This window comes from Salmo salar, chromosome ssa06, assembly GCF_905237065.1.
Source record: "Salmo salar chromosome ssa06, Ssal_v3.1, whole genome shotgun sequence".
In the NCBI taxonomy this organism is placed as follows: domain Eukaryota; kingdom Metazoa; phylum Chordata; class Actinopteri; order Salmoniformes; family Salmonidae; genus Salmo; species Salmo salar.
Genome location: NC_059447.1, coordinates 61,136,811 through 61,159,686, shown reverse-complemented (window position 1 = coordinate 61,159,686; position 22,876 = coordinate 61,136,811). Strand labels below are relative to the sequence as shown.

At 42.9% G+C, this 22,876-nt stretch overlaps 1 protein-coding gene across 24 annotated transcripts in view; it reads left to right on the top strand.

Moving 5' to 3' along the window:
* Nucleotides 1-22,876, top strand: part of epb41l2 (erythrocyte membrane protein band 4.1 like 2) — a 93,113-nt gene that overhangs the window by 29,168 nt on the left and 41,069 nt on the right. For 21 of the 24 annotated variants that reach the window (XM_014205091.2, XM_014205083.2, XM_014205090.2 and 18 more), the window contains exons 1-3: nucleotides 8,351-8,535; nucleotides 12,728-13,314; nucleotides 14,118-14,348. In XM_014205091.2, the coding sequence (XP_014060566.2) occupies nucleotides 12,742-13,314; nucleotides 14,118-14,348 (804 nt within the window). In that variant the 5' untranslated portion in view covers nucleotides 8,351-8,535; nucleotides 12,728-12,741. Of the gene's footprint in view, nucleotides 1-8,350; nucleotides 8,536-10,794; nucleotides 10,819-12,727; nucleotides 13,315-14,117; nucleotides 14,349-22,876 lie in introns of those variants that run through there. The other 3 variants (XM_014205074.2, XM_014205072.2, XM_014205073.2) reach the window with 2 other exon arrangements.

The following is a 22,876-nucleotide window of genomic DNA, read 5'->3' as shown; positions in this document are numbered from 1 at the left end:
CACTGTGTGTGATCATGCGGCTGATGGGAATGTGGGGAGTTAGTCTAGTGGCCTACATCTCCCATTTAAAGACACTGGCCCTGTCTGAATACCTATAATTGCGTCCTTAAAAACTTCTTGGGGATCAAATCCCGTTAATGGGATCGATTTGACAACAGCCAGTGAAAGTGCAGTGCGCCAAATTCAAACAACAGAAATCTCATAATTTAAAATTCCTCAAACATACAAGTATTATACACCATTTTAAAGATAAACTTCTTGTTAATCCAACCACAGTGTCCGATTTCAAAAAGGCTTTACGGTGAAAGCATACCATGCGATTATGTTAGGTCAGCGCCTAGTCACAAAAAAACATACACCATTTTCCAGCCAAAGAGAGGAGTCACAAAAAGCAGAAATGGAGATAAAATGAATCACTAACCTTTGATCTTCATCAGATGGCACTCATAGGACTTCATGTTACACAATACATGTATGTTTTGTTCGATAAAGTTCATATTTATATCCAAAAATCTCAGTTTACATTGGCGCGTTATGTTCAGTAATGTTTTGCTTCCAAAACAACTGGTGATTTTGCAGAGAGCCACATCAATTTACAGACATACTCATCATAAACGTTGATGAAAGATACAAGTGTTATGCATAGAATTAAAGAAACTTCTCCTTAATGCAACCGCTGTGTCAAATTTAAAAAAAAAAAAGCTTTACGGTGAAAGCACGCCATGCAATAATCGGAGTACAGCGCCACACAGATACCTGCCATGTTGCGGAGTCAGTAAAAGTCAGAAATAGCGTTATAAATATTCACTTACCTTTGATCTTCATCGGAATGCACTCCCAGGAATCCCAGTTCCACAATAAATGTTTGTTTTGTTCGATAAAGTTAATCTTTATGTCCAAATACCTCCTTTTTGTTTGCGCGTTTAGTTCACTATTCCAGACGAAAAGTCAAAAAAGTTCTATTACAGTTTGTAGAAACACCATTACAATTTGTAGAAACATGTCAAACGATGTATAGATGCAATATTTAGGATGTTTTTATCAGAAATCTTCAATATTCCAACTGGACAATTCCTTTGTCTTTAGAAATGAAAGGGAACGGATCTCGTGCTCACAGCCGCCCCGCGTGACTAAACTAAAGGCTTTCAGCCAGACCACTGGTTCAAACAGCTCTTATTCGCTCTCCTTTCACAATAGAAGCCCAAAACAACGTTCTAAAGACATCTAGTGGAAGCCTTAGGAAGTGCAATCTGACCCCACAGACACTGTATATTGGATAGGCAATCACTTGAAAAACTACAAACCTCAGATTTCCCACTTCCCGGTTGGATTTTTCTCAGGTTTTCGCCTGCCATATGAGTTCTATTATACTCACAGACATCATTCAAACAGTTTTAGAAACTTCAGAGTGTTTTCTATCCAAATCTACTAATACTATGCATATCTTAGCTTCTGGGCCTGAGTAGCAGGCAGTTTACTCTGGGCACGCTTTTCATCCGAATGTGAAAATACTGCCCCCCAGCCCAGAAAGGTTAACAGTAGGCAGTTTGAGTATGCAAAAAAAAAAAGTTTAGTAGTATGCGACATTTCCAAAATAAAGTATGGTTTAAATGCCTGGATGTTATACAAATTTTGGCTCTTCATCTAGTAGAATTCGATGCACGGTTTTCCACACCTGCATTGGTAGATGTGGGCTGCAAGTGATAGGCCCTGGTTCTTTTCAAGTAGCCAACAACAAAACTAGGCTACTTACATGGGAAGATGCCCAATGCTCCTGCAGTGGTGTTCAAATGAAGGATAAGTAGTTTTTGTTCTCCTTAAGAAGTTCACGAGCATCGGGCAAAATTTTTACCCAAAGTGGATTTTTGTTTTCTCACTGAAAAGTGTTTTTTGTTCTCTTCGCCTTTTTTTGTCAGAGCTTTTAAACTAAATACACAGGGACTCTGGATGTGGCTGCGTTATTAATGTCATGCTAATCGGGCCTTTTGATTTTGAAATTATTAAATGTATGGTTCAAGGCTTAGCAGTCATTCTGATCTCGTTCCCAATGATCAGAGCTTTACTTAATTATGTTGCAGTTCTGAATTTGCTATGCACCCGACTGTCCACTTTTTTTTTTTAAAACATTGGACAGCTCATTTAAGGATTTTTCTTTATTTTGACTATTGTAGAATAATAGTGAAGACAAACTATGAAATAACACATGGAATCATGTAGTAACCAACATTTCTTTTATACAAATCAAAATATTTGAGATTCTTCACAGTAGCCACAATTGATGACAGCTTTACACACTCTTGGCATTTTCTCAACCAGCTTCACCTGGAATATTTTTCCAACAGTCTTGAAGGAGTTCCCATGTATGCTGAGCACTTGTCGGTTGCTTTTCATTCACTCTGCATTCCAATTAATCCCAAACCATCTCATTTGGGTTGAGGTCCGGTGATTGTGGAGGCCAGGTCATCTGATGCAGCACTCCATCACTCTCCTCCTTGGTCAAATAGCCCTTACACGGCCTGGAGGTGTGTTTTGGGTCTTTGTCCTGTTGAAAAACAAATGATAGTCCCACTAAGCGCAAACCAGATGGGATGGCGTATCGCTGCAGAATTCTGTGGTAGCCATGCTGGTTAAGTGTGCCTTGAATTCTAAATAAATCACCATCATACCTCCTCCTCCGTGCTTCATGGTGGGAACCACACATGCAGAGATCATCCGTTCAGCTACTCCGCGTCTCACAAAGACACGGCGGTTGGAACCAAAATCTACAATTTGGACTCATCAGACCAAAGGACAGATTTCCACCGGTCTAATGTACTTTGCTCATGTTTCTTGGCCCAAGCAAGTCTCTTCTTCTTATTGGTGTCCTTTTTAGTAGTGGTTTCTTTGCAGCAATTCGACCATGAAGGCGTGATTCACACCATCTCATCTGAACAGTTGATGTTGATGTCTGTTACTTGAACTCTGTGAAGCATTTATTTGGGCTGCAATCTGAAGTGCAGTTATTCTAATGAACTTATCCTCTGCAGCAGAGGAACATCTGGGTCTTCCTTTCCTGTGGTGGTCCTCATGAGAGCCAGTTTCATCATAGAGCTTGATGGTTTTTGCGACTGCACTTGAAACTTTCAAAGTTCTTGAAATGTTCCGTATTGGCTGACCTTCATGTCTTAAAGTAATGATGGACTGTCATTTCTCTTTGCTTATTTGAGCTCTTTTTGTCACTATAAGGACTTGGTCTTTTACCAAATAGGGCTATATTCTGTATACCTACCTTGTCACATCACAACTGATTGGCTCCAAGGCATTAAGACGGAAGGAAATTCCAGAAATGAACTTTTAACAATGCACACCTGTTAATTGAAATCCATTCCAGGTGACTACCTCTTGAAGCTGGTTGAGAGAATGCCAAGAGTGTGCAAAGCTGTCGTCAAGGCAAAGGGTGACTACTTTGAAGAATCTCAAATATAAAATATATTTTGTTTAACAGTTTGTTTTCGGTTACTACATAATTCCATATGTATCATGTCATAGTATTCTACAATGTATAAAATAGTACAAATAAAGAAAAACCCTTGAATGAGTTGGTGTGTCCAAACTTTTGACCAGTACTGTATGTTACAGCACTTTGTTTTCACAAATAAATATGAAATGGAACCAAATTATCTGTTTGTCTTCAGGCCCTTTTTAAATATGAGAGATGGGCTATATGGTCTACTAAGGCATAGGTCGAATGTGATAGTATTCCTATAACCAGCTTGAGTAGGCCCATAACGCCATTCTTGTTCTTTTCAGTATAGAGAAATGTATCTAATTGGAAATTGGCTTTTATCAGGCTGGTTAATGCGATGCATGTCTGTTGAAATAATGCAATGCATATATGTTGAATCCTACTCAGCCAATCATGAGCCACTACTGCGTTGCGACTGTGGGATACTGCATCCTTTTTACTAAACAGTACATGCTAAATAGTATGCAGTTTAGGTATGTGGCATGCTAGTATGGTTATTCGATCACAGCTACTATCTAAACCAGTGAGTCTCATTGATTCTCAGGAGTCCTAGAATTAGCTTTTTACTGTCTTTCCCATCAAGCCACCACACATACCTTACTGCAAAGTCCTTCAGAGGTCAACTGGGCCCTGTAAATGAGAGCCACCCAGAAGGGCTGTTGTAGGGCGACAGGTAGCCTAGAGGTGAAGTGCGATGGGCCAGTAATTGAAAGGTTGCTGGTTCGAATCACTGTCTACGCCCTTGAGCAAGACACTTAACCCAATATTCTCCTGTAAGTCGCTCTGGATAAGAGTGTCTGCTAAATGATAAAAATAAAAATGTCTTATGTAAGGGAGGCCATTATGGCAGGGCTGTTGGACTAACAGTGGGACACAGTAGCCCAGCAGCTGACAGTGATTGATCCCTGTATTGTTGTGCTCACACAGGCTGCAGGTCATTGTAGAGGAGACAACGTTGGTATCACAGTTGCTGCCGCAGGGATGGATGGCGACTATGGGAGGAATTCATAGACCACAAAGGAGTTTACTATACAAACAAGGGGAATTGAGGTTGCGTTAGGGCTAGGTGGCTCAGTACACAAATACAAGTGGGTTTTATGACATGGGGTAAAGCTACTAGGTCTTGATAAACTAAATTGTTGATGATTTTGAGTTTTACTGGCATTGACCAACAAATTAGATCTGCCTAAATGTCCAAGTTAAAATGTTCCAGCATCTCATAACATGATTCTCATTTAATTTCAAAAACACTTTAATTAAAGCAATTTGTTCCACACCACTGAGTCTGAAGTACTGCACACTTAACGTCTCCCCATGCTGTGGAGTTTGTCTGAACTCTAGAGGAAACCGATTCAAACAGGCTTTTCTCTTGCCATTGAGACCATTACTGCTTGTGACCCTCTTTGTTGCTGCCGAGGTAACAGTGTGAGCTGCATGCACAACTGGGAACTTCCTGTTGCTATAGCAACTCTGTTAAATCCCAGATGGGGCACAAAGTTTGGTTTGGACGTGTTCCTCAGGAAAACCAATTTAGCCCACTTGAGTGGCGCCTATAGCTCCCACACTCTTACTTAAGTAAGGCATCCCAACATTGGGACTGTGCTTTGTGTGTGTTTGTGTAAGTCAGTGCCATGTGTGCGAGACACAGACTGAAACTCATACATTGGTCTGTTGTCTCTGGCAGGTTTGCTTTATTCAAATTTAAGTTATTCAATCATACTGCAGGGTCTGTGTTGTTATCCTACCTGACGGTGCTAGGCCTAGGAGTTTTCAAAGAGCAGGAATATCCTGTCTCAAATGTAATCACGTCCTACATCACTGACAAGCCACGGTTATTTTGACTCGTGGAGTGAATGATAATATACACAGAACAAAATATAAACGCAACATGAAACGGGGCCCAACTCTTTACATGAGCTGAAATAAAAGATTGCAGAAGTATTTCTCTTAAATGTGCACAAATTTGTTTACATCCTAGTTGGTGAGCATTTCTCCTTTGCGAAGATAATCTATTCACTTGACAGGTGTGGCATATCAAGAAGCTGATTAAACAGCATGATCATTACACAGGTGCACTTTTTGTCACACAACACAATGCCACAAATGTCTTACGTTTTGAGGGAGCGTGCAATTGGCATGCTGACTGCAGGAATGTCCACCAGAGCTGTTGCCAAATAATTTGATGTTAATTTCTCTACCGTAAGCCGCCTCCAACATTGTTTTTGTGGAAATACCGGGCAGATGGCAGACAGTGTATGGCGGTTTGCTGATGTCAACGTTGTGAACAGTGCCCCATGGTGTTGGTGGGGTTATGGTATGGGCAGGCATAAGCTATGGACAACGAACACAATTGCATTTCATCTATGGCAATTTCAATGCACAGAGATACTGGGATGAGATCCTGATGCCCATTGCCGTGCCATTCATCCGCCGCCATTACCTTATGATAATGCATGGCCCAATGTTGCAAGTCTTTTCATCCTTTGGGGCATCTGGACATTCCTCTTAGTTTAATTCCTGGAAGCTGAAAATGTCCCAGTTCTTTCATAGCCTGCACACTCACCAGACATGTCACCAGTTGAGCATGTTTGGGAGGCTCTGGATCGACGTGTACGACAGCGTTCCAGTTCCCGCCAATATCCAGTAACTTCGTAAAGCCATTGAAGAGGAATGGGACAACTCTATGCGATGGAGGTGTGTCTCGCTGCGTGAGGCAAATGGTGGTCACACCAGATACTGACTGGTTTTCTGATCCACGCCCCTACAATCTGTGACCAACAGATGAGTCTGTATTCCCAGTCATGTGGAATCCATAGATTAGAATTGCTTTCAATTGACAGATTTTCTGTAACTCAGTAGTAGAATCTTTGAAATGTTGCATTTTATATTTTTGTTCAGTATGAAAGCATGTGTGTTATGCCTTGCGGCTGTTTGATGGAAATAAGATAGGCATGTGCCCTGGGCACTGCTGTACATAGTGGTAAAAAATGTAAGCTTCATTCCAATACTTGTGGCTTTTCGCTCTCCCCCGTATCCATCTAACAGCAGAACTCATTGTCATTTGACCTCAATAAAGGGCTTTAGAGGAAAGAGAAAATTGACATTTTGTGCCATGAGACCCGGGCAATTAGCTCCTTTTGTCTGTGGTCTTTTCATCCTTTGGGGCGTCTGGACATTCCTCTTAGTTTAATCCTGCTGTGACCCTCCCACTGATGAGTCCGCTCAACATAGACCCTGTTATCCATCCTGCCTCCTCCCCCTTAAGCACGACAAGCGGTTTTGATCTCTCTCTTGGGGCACGCATCCCTTCATAGTGCACACTTTGGGGATACCAACTCTACTTCAGAGTGCGTCTCCCTAAAAATGCCCCTGCATCATTTGGGGGATGAGCATGAGTAATCGAGTACTTGGGTACTCGGCCATCCCAAAAATCTTTTACCAGAGAGCGAAATTTTGTCTTGGAAGACCACGTTAATTTGCTTTCACTCTAGTATTCCATATCTTCATGTGCATTTGCGGGGCACAACAATAAAGAAACCAAGCATCACGCTTCTCCCTAAATTCCCTTTTCCCTCCGTCTCACTCAGTCAATTGCGTCCCGACCACTAGCCCAACACACATGCTGAGTACACTGACAAGCTCCCGTTAGGCCTACCGAAATAAACGCCTATTAGAAACGGATCTAACTGATGGGATTCACAAGCTACATTCCTTGCCAAATGACGACAGTTTTTTTTAATCACAAATTCAAAATGGACTGGTTGACTGAAGTAGGGACATATGTGTTCCAACCACGAGCGCTGCAGTTTTGGAATAATTGTGTCCCGTCTATTTAACGATGGGGTTGAATATGTATTGACTCAAGACATTTCAGCTTTTCATTTTTAAATAATTTGTGTAAGTGTCTAAAAAACATAATTCCACTTTGACATTATGGGGTATTGTGTGAAGGCCAGTGACACATCTCAATTTTAATTTATTTAAAATTCATGCTGTAGCACAACAAAATGTGGGAAAAGTCAAAGGGTGTGAATACGCTCTGAAGCCACTGTGTATATGGGGCAATTAGGATTTGTTATCTGTGATGGTTATGATAAATTAGGCATTGTTGCGCACTGTTGGCATATAGATAAATGTGCAGGCCTTGTGTTCTAAAAATTGTTTCTCAAATGCCCATCCCTAGCATCATTTTCTGCTGTATCCTACTACGGTGCACTACTGTTCGAAACATGGCTGCTAAGACCCTCTATCGTCTGTACTGTAGACCCGTCTGTTTCACTGTACATTGACATGACTTGAGCCCTCCCATCTGTCACCCAATGTGTGAAATTAGCACTAATACTGGGATAAAGATTTGGCCCAAATGTAATTTAGGTGCTCGCCTGCTAACACCATTAGAATAACTGAGTTATAACACCATGTCGATGCTTGTGAGTCACTGCTGGTGCTGAGAATAGTACGTCTGGTCTACACTCTGGAATGGTGTGTAAAACTTTATTTTGAGGACAGGCTCCTCAGAGCTCTTTAAACTCCTGTCATTTAGGTTAGATAGGAGCCAACCCGCAATGGGTCTGTGTGTGAATGCTTGTGTGTGTGTGTAGTTAGCTAGCTGCTGCAGCACCAAGCTGGTGTCCCCCAAGGAGAGAGGAGAGGGCTGGCACGCCTATGCCAGTCAAAGGCGGCAGTGCCAGGGAAAAGGAAAAGGATGGAGTGAGTGAAGGAGTGGTTAGCCTTGGTCCCTGAACACAAGTGTCCATTAACAATCCATCTCTTGGCACATACACAGCCGGGGTGGGGTCTGCCTCCTTCGCTCACGCTCTCCCTCCTCCCTCCCCCATTCTCTCTCAGCAGAGTTTGGCTTCCTCTCTCGCCCTCATTCTTCTCTCGGTCTATGCCTGTCCTCCTGAGTTTGGTGCGGTAATGACAGCAGTGTATAGAGCAGGAGGAGGTTGATCAGCTGGAATACAGCACAGGACGGTGAAAGGAAAGGACTGAGTCTTGAGTCGGCCGTCAGCGGGGGAGAGATCACGGTAAGGTGCTGCTCAGTACTCACACCCAGCGCCACACCACAGCGGTGCACTGGGTTACTGTACTGAGGCTACTTCTCTGAGGCTGACACGGCTGGCTAATAGTCAGTGCAGTTCATCTGCCGTTCACTTTGATAGAATGTGAGGTCAGCTGTTTTAAGTTTAGCTGGACGCAAAGAGTGTTCAGAGTTCAGCCGTTCCTGGAGCTCATGGGTCATACGATTGAGTAGATATGGTAATGAACAAGCATTTCTCTACACCCGCAATAACATCTACTAAACATGTGTATGTGAGCAATAAATGTGATAATATTTAAAAATACTGGCAAATTGACTTTGCCTAGTCATTGTCCAGCTGTCATTTAATTAACCAGTGATTTGATTGGAATAATCAGTGAGGGGCGTTGTCCTGGTTGTTGTTGCAGTGACATCCTTGTTTTGCCAAGCACATTGACTGACCCAGTGTGTTATGAGACGTGACTTCATAATTAATGCATGTGTGCGCAGCTGGTGACCGTGTGTATTGTCACAAAGCCTGAAGATACAAGGGCTTGATAAAGAGTTGCAACACTGTACTACAACAAAACAGCTAACCTGTGTCTAAAGATGATAAAACAGAATGGCAGCTCCGCACTAATGTATTCTCCTGCCACTGTCTGGGGGATGTTTTTATTGGAGGGGGGGGGTTGGGGGATAGAGTCCTGGGATAAGGGGGAAATGAAAGCCTGCCTGTCGCATATCCTTTTGAAGCTGCAGCATTCCCGCTATGGTATGCCTCGGTGGGGAGCAGAACCTAAGCAAAACAATCCCCAGACCAGCGCCACAGTGCAGGAGCGCTCTTAGCGACATGCTTTTTTTCCCTCTGGTTTCCCATTTAAGAAGAGACACTATCAGTACAATTACTACTCTAAAGCTCTGTTGCACCAAAAACCTGTTTAAAGAGGTTGATCGAGAAATAAGCTGATAACTAGGCTAACAATTGTCCTCGCGTATGGAGTTTTTCAATGTGTTTAGACTTGGTGTTTGCTACTAGGAGACTCTTCTGCATGCAGGAGGAAACCAGTTTGAGATGTACCAGATGGTTCAGACAAGTTACATAAGGCATGCCATAAACATTTAATTCATATAGAAAGGACATATGGGGGGAAGCGCTTACGGCAAGCTAGATAGGGGGGGGGCACATTTTCGGTCCACTCATGATCTGCATTTCCATTTTGAGTACAAGGCTAGATGGAGATTTCCCAGACCTGAGTGGGTGCAAGTCCTATTGTTGTTTAGCAGTGTGGGAATGAGAGCGAGGGGGGAGAGGGGGGGGGGGAAGAGGCCTTGAATCTCCTGTCTGGGGAGTTGTTGCCCTGGGCGAGATGGAAGGAGAGGCTGAAACATAACTAGAGACCTGCTTTGCTGCAGGAGGAAAAAGCTAACACTGCAGCCAGTTGGGAATGAGCAGAGATATGATCTTTATCACAGACTGCCAGTGTTGCTTCATGTCAGTTCTTGGGACTACCTGAGAACATTGAAAAAAGAAATAAAAAAATAGGATAATTTGCGTATTGTGTGTATCTTAGACATGTCTTAATGGTTTTGATTCCAGACTTTGTCACTGCAGTCAGAGTACTTTAATTGTCCAAACGTGTCTAATTAGTGTAATGAAACAATAGGCTGTGTTGCGGTGTAGGGAGGTGAAGTGTTTGATCCGACTGGGGATAAGCTAAATCCCTTATCACTTTACACGCTCCACATAGCCTACACTTGGGCTGGTGGTGTACAGCTAGCAAAACACACACCGACATGCTTAAAATACCCCAGACTGTCACACCCGCAGTTCTCCTAGCGTAAGTGATTATCATATAGCCGTAGATCGAGACGCGTGTTTTTACGAGGATAAACACTTAGGCTAACCACCACCCACCTCCAGAACCAGTGTGTGTGTTGAGGCTGTGACTTCCTGTCTGCTGGATTATGTCTGTGATATTAGCCTCTTAAAGAAAATACCATCTGACGGCATGAGATGACGAGAGAGCACGTCAGTCATATGTCTCTATGGAGTGGCCATTTTGTTTTTTGCTGACAGGGACCCGGATTGGTTTTGACAGGCTGTGTTTCACTTACTCCCATGATGTGCAAGCTTTGCAGATTTGGGATTTAGCCTGCAGTCTGCTGGGGTGGCCAGATCCTGGTTCCAATGAATGGCTGAGCAAGTCACTCCCCTGTGGCAAATTGGTAGAAATATGCTCTGAGTTTTGAACCTGTAGCCTATAGTATTCAACATGGTATTCTATTTCAGGTAATCTCTGTTGTGATTTAATTTACCAGCCTGAACCTGCACTACATTCAGGTTAGGATTATCAGGGAATTGATGTTATGTTAAAAATACTATTTTCTTTTGATTAGATTAGGCCTAGATGTAGACTATTTCTTTGCAATGGATTGTGTGATTTATAGGCCTAATTTGAACCGTTTGATGTGTAGCTTAGACCGACACATCTTGTCTTTATTTGTGTTTTTGTGTGTCCTGAATGTAGCCCGCACATCAGTGAGGAAGTGGTGTCTGTTACAATGCCATTCTTGGGGTTAGGTTGATTATTTTCTTAAATTGAATAAAGTTTGTTCCATCTGTTCCTTGTTATCAGGGTCTGAATGCTCACTGTTGTTGATGCGTGTCAGCGGCACAGTTTTCTTATCAGCCTCAATGTAATTGTATTCGTTGCAGAGGTCTTCTTGGCCTTAACCTGATTAAGCCTAATCTGAATTGAAGAAGCCCAAAATGTGTTCTCCTAGCCTGTTCATTCTGTTACATTTTGCTACTAAAGTGTCGCTCATCCCTGTTAGTTCTGGATAGAATAATCCTTTTCTTGGTTACATTTTCAACTATTCCCTGAGTCTTCTCAGCTGCTGCCTCCCTTAATTCCCCTGTCAACTTGTCACATGACCCCTTGTGAAATGTGTGGAACCAAAAAAAGACCATAAAATGGCTCCTCTCCTTCGTAACTCAGTGGCTAGTCATGCGTGAGGGACCATTTTTCTATTTATAAACCGCCCCTGCATGTAACCCAGAATATTGTTCCGTGCGTGTGTGTGCTCCTCTCATAATGATTGCTACAAGAATAGTTTAACTGAAGTGAACCATGGAATGCCAGGTACATGATCAATTCTGACTTTATTCTACAGAGGTTTACAATGCAATCACATTTGTTATCAGGAGAGAGGAAATAAACCGATTTCGTCAGGGTAGATAATTTGATTTAAGTGAATTAGTCTCTACAGAGAGTCATTGCTCCACCCTGCAGCGCCTTGTCCATTTTATTTCCGAGGCTATGTCCTCCTCTCTGGAACATGACGTTTCCAACCCAATTAATGTCAAAACGCCATTACCCAGAGACTCAGGCAGCTGTAATATCGTTGCATTTTATTTTGAGCCGTGCCCTTTTCTGTGATACTGAGAGAGGCGTGGCGAACCTTAACCTCTTGCCCTTGAGTTCTGTTGTCATGGTGAATGAGTAAATGCGTTGTGCAGAGCTGTTCCCTTTTCACTGATATTTGGGTAGAAGCCCTGCCTGGGGCCACTGCTCTTCTCTGGTGGGGGATGCAGTTAGCCCCTTAGCAGGCCACTACCCTTTTGTACCATCACCCCACATGACATTTTAGTTAGCTCCAATTACATAATGGCCAAGAAATCCGTCATAATGAAACACGACTGACAAAAATGCTGCTGATATTATGGCGTCCTCATCGTCTTTCGAATTGCGGTGTTGTGTTACATGAGAAGAAAAAAGAACACAACGTAGACAATGAATTTATTTACAATTTGACCAACCTAAAACAAGCAACATGATAATGTACAGGCATACAATGTGGCTTAATTTACTTGAAACTAAAGTTCACTTAAGTGAGACTTTGTCCTATTTACATAGATTCTCAATGTAACATTTCATCTGTTAGGGAAGACAATCCGGCCACTACTCAGACTTTCAATCTCACAGGAACAAACATGACTTAAGTCGCGTTACACCGATAACTTCCCGCCCTTATAGGGGCAGGTGAAAATTGGTCTCATCTGTGATATTTTGGTTAGTGGACCAAAAGGTTAGTTTTAGGCCCTGGCTCATTTATTATTAGCTAGTGATTTGGGAATACATATGATACGATGTTATATTTCCTGGTTTAACTCTATCCCTCTTTCTCTCTGTGTGCAGTGTGACTGGGGACCATGACGACAGAGGTGGGATCTGAGACGGAGGTGAGGAAAGAACCGGAGAAGGCAGAGGAGCAGCCTGCAGCACCTGAATCAGAACCAGCAGCCACCAACCAGACAGACGAGTCCAAGGCCGCAGAGCAGTCCGCCAACGACCACCCCGCTCCGGCCACCGACTCAGCCGAGGCCCCCACAGAGGCCAAGGAGAAGCAGGAGGAGGCCCAGCCCGCCGACAACGCCACACCACAGGAGGGCGAGGACACCCCAGCCTCACCACCAACCTCAGAGAAGAAAGGCATCTCCAGGTTCCTCCCTCCATGGCTTAAGAAGCAGAAGTCTCAGAGCCAGGTGGGACCCAAAGAGAGCCAGGCTGCACCCAAGGAGGAGGCAGGCGTTGCCTCCGTGAAGGAGGAGGACGGTGAGAAGGGGGAGCAGGCCGAGGCAGAGCAGACGTCATTGGCCACAGCAGCCGAACCACAGGTGGAAGAAGAGAAAATAAACGGAGAGCCGAAACCAGAACAGAAAGAGGAAGTGAAATCGGAGGAAAAAGAGGAGGAGAATCATTCCACTGGCAGTGCAGACTCTCAGGTATGCTAGCCTATATTGGCCATATTAACACTTCACACCTCTTACTGTCTCTCCATTATCTTTGCTTGTGTTTTTCAATTCAACGATTCTCAGATTTAGATTGATTTCCTCTCTGGCAGATGAGAACCCAGATTACTCTGTTTACTATAGCTCTGCTTATCAAGATGGTCTTCTCAGCTGGCTGTCTGACAGTAGCGTGTCATCGTTGACCTTGCAGTCACACGACCTGATTCAACCACAGCAAGCCAAGCAGGGACCCTGGGGAATTGGTGCCACTTAGCTCACTTCACTAGATCTCTGTGCCAAGGTTCCTCCTTCAGCCCTGTTAGGAGTTATGAGTTAGAAACAAGCACTGTTGATACAGTATTAGTCAGTCAGTCACAAAGAAGGTACATATCTCTTAGTATAGAGATGTTGAATGTTCTCCTCATTTGTCCTTTATGATTTTATTACGTTGGAATCGCTGTAAGCTATTATGCTGCAGAAGAAACATCTCCTCGTTGTGCTTGTCGATATTCCAGCCAAACCCCAGCCCTTTTCCATGTTTTAAGACTGATCCGCCCAATGACATCATCTACAGTGATCAAGCCAATGGAAAACATAATGAGTGCTGGTTAAAAGCTGTGTGTACTGCGATAAAGTTACACTATGGTTCTCCTTGCAGATCTGTGCTGACAGAATTGATGGCACTAAGCAGAACTAGGCTACGCTTTGACAAACCACTGTTGACAAAATGACCTTTGTGGATGTGAAGGGTTTTTCTTGTTCGCTCTCTGAATCTCCTCTTGGTGATTTGTGTCTAGCCTGCTAAGGAGGAGAAAGCAGCAGAGGAATCTCAGGAGAAGAGCGCAGCAGAAGAGGAGAACAAGGAGGCAGAGGAAGGAGGAGAGGAGAAGAAAGACGAGGAAGAGAGCCCGAAGCCTGAGGGTGGACATTCTTTTATCAAGTCACCGCTGAAACTGACCAAGAAGGTGAAGATGGTGATGTGTCACGTGACCATGCTTGATGGAAGCCAGTTCCCCTGCGAGGTGGAGGTGAGTCTCTCCAATATTTATTGTTGTTCTAAGCAAAGTAACACACACGATCAAAGTCCAGATCCCAGACAAACCCCAAAATAGAGTTGTTTCTGTACACTTCAGATCATATCGTTTAATATTGGTGATAGAAGTCAGACCAGATGTTAAGCTAGTGTTTAACCCTTTGACGCGTACGAACACAGGGGTGTGATCATTCTACAGTGGCCCCTGCAGCGTACGCTCAAACCGGTGTGATTAGAACACGTCATTAAACATTGAGTTACGATTTACGCAACAGTCAGCGTTTGAGCTGGCCACACTTGTTTTTTTTGTTTTTTTTCACAAAACATTTTGCACAAAGGTTATGTCCTCGACGTGTGCAGTTTATTTATGGATGCAATTTTCAGACATTCACAGAAGTAGCAACAGCGTAACACAATTCTCATCCAAATCAGAAAATGTAGGCCAAATCGGTCCTAGCGCTAACTGTGTAAATAGTGAGCAAACAAGCTCACTCTCAGCTGACAGAAACCATAATACATATTAACTGAAAGCATTTACTATTTACAATTAATCACATCACGGGTGAGCTTACCAATCATCGAAATAATTTAGTAAAACACTTTCTAAAAGTCGAAAGTAATCCGACGGTGGGTAGTTTGTGTGCACCGCCATGTTTGTTTTTTCTGCGTCAACCAAAGAAGAGGTGACGAGATGAGTTGGGTCTGTTTTCAGTATGCATGTTGAAGGCGAAGAGGGTGTGTCGTCTACCATAATTCACTTCCCATCATTGACTTCCGGAAGTTTACTCGAAAGACGAGTGAACCGTCCCTTCACCTTGTTACAATATCTTCATCTTGTTATAACATCTTGCTAAAACATCTTTGGTCTGACAGGCGTTTGCGTGACACCCAGAATGCATTGAATGATGTCAATAAACATGGCTCCACACACAGTGGGTTAATATGGCTTAGCATTAGCTCATCATAATCAGTAAAACCTTCAAAAAAGCATTTTACACATGTCCATTACAATCTATGCAAGAATAAGAATACGTTATTTGTCGCAAGTACTTGAAAATGTGAATAAAACAGTAAATACATGATTACCACACAAACCATTATGCGCCATACGGCCATATGATGTACTACAGTACAAACAACATAACACGATATACAGAAACTATTATCATAGCATAATAAGGCACTTACTTTGATAGGAATGCACACATGTTCAAAGTTATTATTAGTAAGGAAAACGATAATGAAAGCAATGGGGCGCCAGCCAGAAAATGTGCCAGTGGGATAAAGTTTGTGCAGGTCCTGTTCTGACTGGAGATGCACAAATATCTGCATACTTGACCTGAGGAAACACTGGAGAAGTGTTTGGGCTCGCATCAAAGAGCACGGTTTGTCCGTCTCATCGTAATGCCTCAAACTTTAATTGTCCACCACAATGAAATGGTCTGTGAATTATTGAGGAGGCGGAACACACTTCAATTCAAACTGTCAAATAAAACTTGTTTGAAAATAATTTGAAATTGACAAGTTGAAACACAGTATATAGATAATTAGCAGGCAGCATCCCTTGGTTTGAGGGTAGTGCGGGTTAACTGTCCTGTTGCGTAACGATCACATTTTGTACCAGTGAGTGCATTCTCATATCATGCACATAAAAAATAACTCTCACTGGGGAGAGTTGGAGATATAAGGTTAAAGGTGATGGATAATATTTTCTCAACTATATACACTGAGTGTACAAAACATTAAGAACACCTTCCTATATTGAGTTGCACCCCCTCTTTTTGCCCTCAACAGCCTCAATTCGTCAGGAAACTGTTGAGCTTGAAAAACCGGTGCGTCTGGCACCTACTATCATACCTCTTTCAAAAGAACTTAAATATTTTGTCTTACCAAATCTCTTAATTGTCTCAAGGCTTTTTTTTTTCAATAATGGATCATAGCTTTCACCTATTTTTACCTGGTCAGTCTGTCATGGAAAGAGCAGGTGTTCTTAATGTTTTATACACTCAGTGTATGTATTGTGAATAGAGCTAGCACAATTTGATTGTACAAGATGCAACTTTGTCGTAGATTTTTTGTTATACAGAAATAACAAAACATGCCGAAAAGCTGCTATGCTGTTCAATGTAGCCAAGTCAAAAATCCCGACCTACGGTTCACAAATGCCCCCACGTAGGGAAATGGAGCCTGCAAGAAGAGCCTTGTGGCTGCAGGCTATTCGGTGTGGGAAATGTGGGGACGCGGTGTCCAAGTAGGCTGCACGTAGCTGTGTGTGTGGAAAACATTTCATCACAGGTAAGACATTTAACTTGTTTAGTACAGTTTGTTTGTAACTCCACTTACTACCTGTAGCTGTATAGTCCTTTTGTTTGCGTTAGTCTTGGCTAGCTTAATTTAGGGCTAGGCGTCCCGCTAGCGGGACACCTGTCGACTACTTCCAGTGAAATTGGAGGGCGCGCAATTAAAATAAATTATCATAAAAATTATGGATATTATACATTTAATTACATACAAGTGTCTTATATTGGTTAAAAGCTTAAATTCTTGTTAACCTGTTGGGGATAGGGGGCAGTATTTACACGGCCGGATAAAAAAACGTACCCGATTTAATCTGGTTACTACTCCTGCCCAGTAACTAGAATATGCATATACGTATTGGCTTTGGATAGAAAACACCCTAAAGTTTCTAAAACTGTTTGAATGGTGTCTGTGAGTATAACAGAACTCATATGGCAGGCAAAGACCTGAGAAGATTCCTTACAGGAAGTGGCCTGTCTGACAAGTTCTTGTTCATCTTGGCTCTGTTTATTGAAGACTGAGGATCTTTGCTGTAACGTGACACTTCCTACGGCTCCCATAGGCTCTCAGAACCCGGGAAAAAGCTGAATGATATCGAGGCAGCCCCTGGCTGAAACACATTAGCGTGTTTGGATAGTGGCCTGTCAGAGGACCATCAGACTGGGGCTCGTGCACGAGGGCACGAGATGTTTTTATTTTCTCTCTCTTTGAACGTAAACACGCTTTCCCGGTCAGAATATTATCGCTTTTTTCTGAGAAAAATGGCATAAAAATTGATTTTAAACAGCGGTTGACATGCTTCGAAGTACGGTAATGGAATATTTCGATTTTTTTTGTCACGAAATGCGTCGTGCTCGTCACCCTTCTTTACCATTCGGATAGTGTCTTGAACGCGCGAACAAAACGCCGCTATTTGGATATAACTATGGATTATTTGTGACCAAACCAACATTTGTTATTGAAGTAGAAGTCCTGGGAGTGCATTCTGACGAAGAACAGCAAAGGTAATAACATTTTTCTTATAGTAAATCTGACTTTGGTGAGTGTTAAACTTGCTGGGTGTCTAAATAGCTAGCCCTGTGATGCCGGGCTATCTACTGAGAATATTGCAAAATGTGCTTTCACCGAAAAGCTATTTTAAAATCGGACATAGCGAGTGCATAGAGGAGTTCTGTATCTATAATTCTTAAAATAATTATGTTTTTTGTGAACGTTTATCGTGAGTAATTTAGTAAATTCACCGGAAGTGTTCGGTGGGAATGCTAGTCACATGCTAATGTAAAAAGCTGGTTTTTGATATAAATATGAACTTGATTGAACAAAACATGCATGTATTGTATAACATAATCTCCTAGGGGTGTCATCTGATGAAGATCATCAAAGGTTAGTGCTGCATTTAGCTGTGGTTTGGGTTTATGTGACATTATATGCTAGCTTGAAAAATGGGTGTCTGATTATTTCTGGCTGGGTACTCTGCTGACATAATCTAATGTTTTGCTTTTGTTGTAAAGCCTTTTTGAAATCGGACAGTGTGGTTAGATTAACGAGAGTCTTGTCTTTAAAATGGTGTAAAATAGTCATATGTTTGAGAAATTGAAGTAATAGCATTTCTAAGGTATTTGAATATCGCGCCACGGGATTACACTAGCCCATAGAGGTTAATCTAACTGCACTGTCCGATTTACAATAGGCTTTACAGCGAAAGCATGCCATGCGATTGTTTGCGGACGGCGCTCCACAACAGATTTTTCCACCTGCACAGGCTTCATAAAATCACAAATAGCGATGAAATATTCACTTACTTTTTGAAAATCTTCCTCTGATTTGCAATCCAAAGGGTCCCAGCTACAACATGTAGTTTTGTTAGATAAAATCCTTCTTTATATCCCAAAAAGTTAGTTTAGTTGACGCCATCGATTTAAGTAATCCACTCGTTCAACATGCAGAGAAAGGAATCCAAAAAGCTACCGCTAAACTTTGTTAAAACAAGTCAAAATACGTTTCTATTTAATTCTCAGGTACCCTAAAATGTAATTAAACTATAATATTTCATACGGAAAGAAGTATTTTCAATAGGAAAACGATATTGGGCAGGTGCGCGTCCTCTTCATCGCGTGCGCACAGACTGATTTCCAACTCTGAGTCCCAGTACTAAAACTCATAATTCTTTCTCGTTTGGGAAGAAACAAGCCTGAAACCTTGAACAAAGACTGTTGACATCTAGTGGAAGCCATAGGAATTGCAATCTGGGGGCTGGATTTGGATATGCACCTATACTTTTTCCATTGTAAGCGCATGGGCTCTAAACATTATATATATATTTTTTAAATTCTGGTTGGTTTTTCTTTGGATTTTCTTTTATCATATCTATTGTGTTATAGTCTCATACATTATTTTTACATTTCTACAAACTTCAAAGTGTTTTCTGTCCAATGGTACCGATTTATATGCATATCCTGGCTTCTGGGCCTGAGTAAAACGCAGTTTATTTTGGGCGCGTCAGTCAGGCGGAAATTCAGAAAAAAGGACCTTAGCCCTAACAAGTTAATGTTCTGGTCTGTAGCTAGCTAGCACTCACTCAAGTGGCTGCTAACATCGTCATGAAAAGGGGCACGAGGGAAGCCCTACATTATTATGTTTTTCTAAATAGTGAGAACGATAGGGAGCAGGCAATGTTGAAAAGTAATCTTTAGACATGTTGTACCTTTCTTAAATGAAGTTTTGTAATTGACTAAAAGAAGCAGACGACAAGAAAATTGCGTTTGAAAGAGGTAAGGTTTTTGCTGTGAGCCAAAGGGGTAACCTAGGTAACCACAGGTTGTTTTCTTGAGGTAATTGTCTTTTTCATAGGGAAAAAAATGCCTGCCTTTTAACAGCGTGTTTTGACAGATGCATTTTTTTGTTTTATAGAAGATTCAGTGCAACGATTATTGTTGTTGCAGATAAGCATTCAGAACCATTGTCATGTAGTTTAGCGTTGTCCCAGAGGAAAACAGTGCAGTGTACTGGAGCTGTACACAGCACAGCAGACTCTCCTTATTCGATGAACCTCATCACAATAATTTAGTTTTGCGCAGGAAGAGGATAGCATTACGTGTAATCCTGTTGAATAGATTGAGGTTTTTGTATCAGACATTTCATTGTTATTTGCTATCGGTGGAGTCTGAGGCTATTTATAGTAGTGCTGAGATTTGCCAGGGACCTCTAGATGCGATATCACAATACTTAGGTGCTGATACGACTGGCCTGGTTAAATAAATAAAAACATTGCCTTTCAATACTGTACATTTTTATTGTGATTCGATGCTCCAAACGTATTGCTCACGTATAGCTTCTGTGCTGTGCTGCTGCTGCTGATGATCTCAGCAGGACATCAACCTATAAACACAAGTGGAGTAGAGGTGACTAACTACGACACACAGCAGGGTGAGGAGAGGTAGGGCACCTAAAGAAGGGAACGTCAGGGAGACAATATTAACCATTTAGCTGACTGCTGCTCTCAGGGGCCATGACAACACAAGTGAAGTTGATAATAGTGTGTTTGGTAGGACCTACGTCTCAGCTGGATTAAAGGATTTATTGTGGATTTTGGCCTATCTGTAGGTGCAATAAATTATGATTATTTGATTGTTGGTTTTGAGTCAGGTAATCATAGCATAGTTGCTTAGTAGATTCTGCTGTGCCCCTTTATAGTGGGATAGAGAGGCTGAGAACATCAAGGCAGCCAGTTTTGGCGCAACAAATTGCTCTCCCCATCACTGCATGGTTTAGCCTAGCTGTTACTATTGGACAGATTTTTGGCCAAGGTCCACTGTAAACCCCATACCACTGCAGCCTGCATCTCAAATCAGTCAGTCGTTTTCTTCTCTTTGATGATACTTTTGGTGATGTAGTGTATGTGGACCTCTTCAAATTAGTGGATTTGGCTATTGCTCACTGGTGTATAAAATCGAGCACACAGCCATGCAATCTCCATAAACAAACATTGGCAGTAGAATGGCCTTACTGAAGAGCTCAGTGACTTTCAATGTGGCACCGTCATAGGATGTCAGTTTGTAAAATTTCTGCACTGCTAGAGCTGGCACGGTAAACTGTAAGTGCTGTTATTGTGAATTGGAAACGTCTAAGAGCAACAACGACTCAGCCGCGAAGTGGTAGGCCACACAAGCTCACAGGATGGGACCGCCGAGTGCTGTAGCATGTAAAAATTGTCTGTCGGTTGCAACATTCACTACCGAGTTCCAAACTTCCTCCAGAAGCAATGTCAGCACAAGAACTGTTCGTCGGGAGAGTAATGAAATGGGTTTCCATGGCCGAGCAGCCGCACACAAGCCTCTTAATCACCATGCGCAATGCCAAGCGTTGGCTGGAGTGGTGTAAAGCTCGCCGCCATTGGACTCTGGAGCAGTGGAAACGCTTTCTCAAGTGTGAATCACGCTTCACCATCTGGCAGTCCGACAGACGAATCTGGGTTTGGCGGATGCCAGGGGAACGCTACATGCCCCAATGCATTGTGCCAATTGTAAAGTTTGGTGGAGGAGGAATAATAGTCTGGGGTTGTTTTTCATGGTTCGGGCTAGGCCCCTTGGTTCCAGTGAAGGGAAATCTTAACGCTACTGCATGCAATGACATTCTGGATGATCTTGTGCTTCCAACTTTGTGGCAACAGTTTGGGGAAGGCCCTTTCCTGTTTCAGCATGACAATGCCGCTGTGCACAAAGCGAGGTCCATACAGAAATGGTTTGTCGAGATCAGTTTGGAAGAACCTGACTGGCCTGCACAGCCCTGACCTCAACCCCGTCGAACACCTTTGGGATGAATTGAAACGCAGACTGCGAGCCAGACCTAATCGCCCGACCTCACTAATGCTCTTGTGGCTGAATGGAAGCAAGTCCCTGCAGCAATGTTCTAACATCTAGTGGAAAGCCTTTCCAGAAGAGTGGAGGCTGTTATAGCAGCAATGGGGGGACCAACTCCATATTAACGCCCATGAATTTGGAATGCAATGTTCGACAAGCAGGTGTCCACATACTTTTGGTCATTTAGTGTAATGTATTATTGTTTCTCCAGCATAACAGGTGAATTAGTGTTTCACTACATTGGACCATATATCAAGTTCCCTAGTGTGTCATTTCCACGTTGTTACTCCCCCTCATTCCTTTTTGCCCTCAAGTTTATTTTCATTTGCCTACTAATGAGCCGTGGGATGATGAGAAATCGATAGCCTACATCATGTGTTTTTGAAGGCACCATTCCCTGCAGTGAATTCACACTAAATGGCCAATCTAAGAGAATTGCCGCTGGTGTCTTTTTTTTTTAAAGTCTGTTTGGGTTCTCCCATGGGTTTGAATGATGTGGGCTATCTTCTGGTTTGGCTGTGGGTGGAATTGACTGTTGTCTGGAGCTGGGAGGTCACGGGACTGAACTTGGGCCTGTGTTTGGTGGAGGGCTGGAGGCCATCTCTCTCTGGCCCTCAGGTACACGTGAAGCCCCTTTTATATGTGGGAGTTTTGTGGTTTATACACTAAAGGGATAAGCGCTGGTGTTGAGGGGACCTTAACTGCTGACCTGGAAGTGATGGGTGGATGACACCCCCCGCCCAAGCCCCAGTCCCTCCCAACTTCTACCCCCCCTGGCCGGGCTGGGGTAAAAGCAGGCTGCACGGCGGGTGCTCGTCTGGTGTTCTCGTCTAGTTCTCTGGAGCCCACCACGTCCACAAGCATGGCAGATTAGAGGGGGGTCCTGAGCCCCTCACAGATTAAACCTTTACCATCTGCTGTCCCCCACAGACGCGTGGCAAACCAACCCCGCCTGCAAACTCATAACATAGTCATCACATCCTCCAGTTAGTCAGTCAGCGATCTCCAATAAGATCCACTCTGTAGGATAGAGGGACCTTCTCTATTCATAATTACAAGTCAAGTGTTAAAGCTAGTTGGTGGCGTTTGCTTAAGTCTATCTATTATGTTATTGCTTCTGTCACATTGGTTATTCATGTGTAGGCTAGTCATTTTCCCATCCTGGAGGCTAAGGGGTTTCACTGTGTGTGATTGAGAGAGTTTGTGGATCCCAGTGCAGCTGAACATGCGTTTTGAGATGGCTTGTGAATGGGCCCCAACACTAATTGCTGTTTGAACAGGGCCAGCTTTGTTCACAGTTTCAGAATAGCTGAGACATCAGTAAATGCCATTGTTGGGGAGTATTCAGCCAGAAGACAGTGGCATA